We start from the raw sequence: 3,365 nt of genomic DNA, 5'->3' as shown, positions 1-3,365 counted from the left end.
CAAAGAACAAGGTTTGCTTTGTCACTCTGAAGTCACCTGCTGTACACTCACAGAAGCCAAGGAAGGGTGGTGGGCTGCACGGAGCAGGCAGCACCCGCACCTACCTGTCATGGTGAATCCGCCAACCAACAAACCAATGTCTCGGCCACCAACTATTATGGCTTCACTGCGTTCCTCTGCACTGCCACTGTTTTTGGTTCTCCAGGCAGCCCATATTCCAACCAGCAATATCAGAAGGTAGAACACGATGATAGCTATCAGTCCTTCCACATGGAAAGCCATTTTTCATCTAACGGTCCAGATTCTTCCGCAGCTGGCTACTTCATTAAGACTTCTGAAGAAAATACAGTAATGCATTATAAACCAGCCAAGCACTGTGCACACGTAGGCAGCCAGGAATAAACCCAGCTGGCTCCTGAGAGATCTGGTGCTGCTTAAAGAACAAGTATAACACTGACATTGCAGGTGAAACTGGTATTACCAACAAGTGTCCACTATATTATCCTACTTGCGTTTAATAACTGGACATTGTATTGTGTTTTCAAGAAGCAGAAAAAAGATGTAGTTTAACAAATGGAATCATAATCATTTTATATTTAATAAAGTCTTTCAACTTAAAATTAACCTTGTCATGTATCTTAACTCAGTAACTCAATAAATCATTTACAAAGGATATGGCTGTATTTGCTTTGTGGAACTCAGTTATTATACTAGAATTATTCAGTAATGTAAGTGTACCATAAAGGACTACTCTGAAAATTTTAAAATACTGGTTAATCCATTCATTCTTCTAGCCATCCTTTCAAACAGTTTCAGGGAATGGTTCCAAAAGTAATCTGATATAAAAATATCTGGGGTGGGGGAAACAACTTTAGGAAAATCCATTTCAAAAACACATCAACTCCACATTTTCAACAAGTTCGTGGATTTCAAGTTACTGTATCAACTAAATATGTTTTTGTTGTTTAAAGGGTCCTCCCTCTTCATCCTCTTCCTCATCCACAGTCCTTCATTCGTTTCATCCCCGCCCCACATTAATGGTATATACAAGAAAGGATTTAAAAACACGGATTGCCTAAAAACCTAACAGAAGGGCAAGGGTATTAAAAGCAAGACTCTCAGAAGACAGATAGCAAGTTCTAAAGCGTTCCCCTTCTGGAATTCTTGTTCTCTTTTATTTTTTTCCTTTCGTGGCCACAGTTATTTCATGAACCTCATTTCACACACACACAAGTTTCTAGGGGAAACTCAGATATTTGTGCACGCAAGTGGGTGATGAGACCTCCGGCGAAAGAACTAGTCTCCCTCGGATTCAGGGGAAGCAAGAGGTGCGTGCGCGGGCCGGGTGGACTCTGCCTTTGTGAGCAACCAAGCCAGCAAGTTCTTTCCCCCAGCAGTCCTGCGCTCCCCCGGCCCCCTGCTGTCCTTCCTCGGTCCCCTCTGCCAGTCTCCTGCTCCCAGACTCTGCAGCCACTTGTACCCCGAGAGCCTTGGTGCCAGACCAGCGCCGACCCGCCAGCGCATCCTCATGGAGAGGCAAAGGCGGCGCTCCCCTCCCCTCTAAAACCGCCCGGCTCGGTGCCCACATCGTCCTCGAGGGCGCCGGGGCAGCCCGCTCCGCTCCTACCTGGAGTGGTCGCCGTGCGGGGACGCGCTCTGCCCGGGGCCGCCGCCCCCGGGAGCCGTGGGGGTGCGGGTGCGGGTCCGGCGAGGGAGGGTGGGGTCAGGGGCGCAGCGCGGCGGGGCGGTGGGTCCGGGCGGCTCCTCACCCCGCGTCTCCAAGCCCCTGGGAGCGCGCGGAGTCGACAGGTGCGGGCGCGGGCGGAGGGCGCGCGGCGCGGGGCGAGGTGGCTATCGATCCCAGTATTGGGAAAAGTCCCCTTTATAAGGACGGCCGGCGGGGGCGATCGTCAGAGGTTGGGAGGCGGACGTCAGAGGAAAGTGGTGCTGAGGCGTGTGCTGGGGACGCTGCCCTCGCGAGGAGGGTGGGTGTGCAGGGCGCGAAGGGAACCGGCCCACGGAGCTGGGGCCGCGCCTGGGTTCCGGGCCGGCGCTGCCGGCCGCGGCATCCCCATCTCCAGGCACGTCCCTGCCACTCCTCTCCCTCCTCCAGGAAAGGGGGCCGTGACTGTGTAAGGTCATTCCTGACTCTAACTTCTCACGGCGTTGGCTGGAAGCAGGGAATGCGGTGACTGAGAGACTCAGAGAATTTCATCTTCCGATGGAGCGGTGGGACGTCCAGGAGACAGAGCGTCTGGTTCCTGTCTGCCCAGACCACAGCCCGGAATTGTTTCTTGAGGCGTGTCTCTCAGAGCCGAGGGTCCTCTCTCGCTGCCTCTGCGAGCTGATTCTGGCGTCCCAGGTGATGGGTTCCCTGAAGGAGACATTTCTGGAAGGTTTAGAGAGTCCTTTTTACATTCATACCCCTTCCGCTTAAAAGTAGGGGTACAATGAACAACTCTAGGAGTTGTTCAAAAACAACACTGAGGATATCACATAAGCCAGACAAGACAGCTTTTCGAGTAGAGCCACTGGGTTGCTTGCCTGCTACAATATGCTATTCCAGAGTTTTAAAAAATTTGCTACATTAGTTTAAATATATCTATATTTAAATATCTATGTCCTTATACCTAGATTATATATCTCTGGATATAAATACATATCATAGATGTATTTATACGTCTAGGTACATACAGATACATAGAAGTGTATTGTGTATTTATGGACACGTGTGAATGTCTGTGGAACAAGAGAGAAGCGGGGGTGGCTGCAAGCCACAAAGTCACAAGCCCTCAGGCCACTTTCTCACTTCTTTCTGTATGCCACCATGACTGTGTATTAAACAGTAAAATATGCAAATCTAATAACTGGTGGAATAAGTAAAAGTACTTTGTAACTACTCTCCACCTCTCTCTAGACCAAGTTTCAGCCCAGCTCCCATTTTCTTACACTGGATTTTGAAATGAACTTTCAAATTTATGTTATTACCCCTTTTCTTTGTTCTCTATGTAAACAATAACTGCCTCCAGCTGCCTCGTTTGAGGTGAGCAAGCCTGTGGAATTCAAACAGAAATTAGGATGCGGCAAGGGGCCTGCATGGGTAGCTACCTCATCTGGGTTGTGTGATTCGTTTACTACTTTTCTGGAAAAGACTTGATAGCCTTTCAACATAACCCCATTTTTGCACGAAAGAATTATGAATTTAAGCAATTCTAAGGAACTGAAAGAAGGAAAAACACAGATGAGATTTTATATAGTGACCCAAGTATCTTAAAAGAAGTTCATTCATTCATCCATTGCTTTAGTTTTTAACCGTCGTGACTCAATTTCTGATTCTGGGCCTTAGCACAAGCTAATTTATGTCT

At 48.5% G+C, this 3,365-nt stretch overlaps 1 protein-coding gene across 1 annotated transcript in view; it reads right to left on the bottom strand.

Annotated features, from left to right (window-relative positions):
* Positions 1-1,867, bottom strand: part of SLC5A7 (solute carrier family 5 (sodium/choline cotransporter), member 7) — a 47,435-nt gene extending 45,568 nt beyond the window's left edge. Inside the window, exons 1-2 of the mRNA XM_012664262.1 lie at positions 1,628-1,867; positions 105-334 (exon numbers count right to left, since the gene is read on the bottom strand). Coding sequence (XP_012519716.1) covers positions 105-282 — 178 coding nt within the window. The 5' untranslated portion in view covers positions 283-334; positions 1,628-1,867. The remainder of the gene's footprint in view (positions 1-104; positions 335-1,627) is intronic.
* Positions 1,868-3,365: the final 1,498 nt, after the last annotated feature.

The sequence above is a fragment of the Propithecus coquereli genome, unplaced genomic scaffold, assembly GCF_000956105.1.
Source record: "Propithecus coquereli isolate 6110/MARCELLA unplaced genomic scaffold, Pcoq_1.0 Scaffold88, whole genome shotgun sequence".
NCBI lineage: Eukaryota > Metazoa > Chordata > Mammalia > Primates > Indriidae > Propithecus > Propithecus coquereli.
Note: the sequence above shows the minus strand (reverse complement) of the source record. Positions and strands in the feature narration are given on the sequence as shown.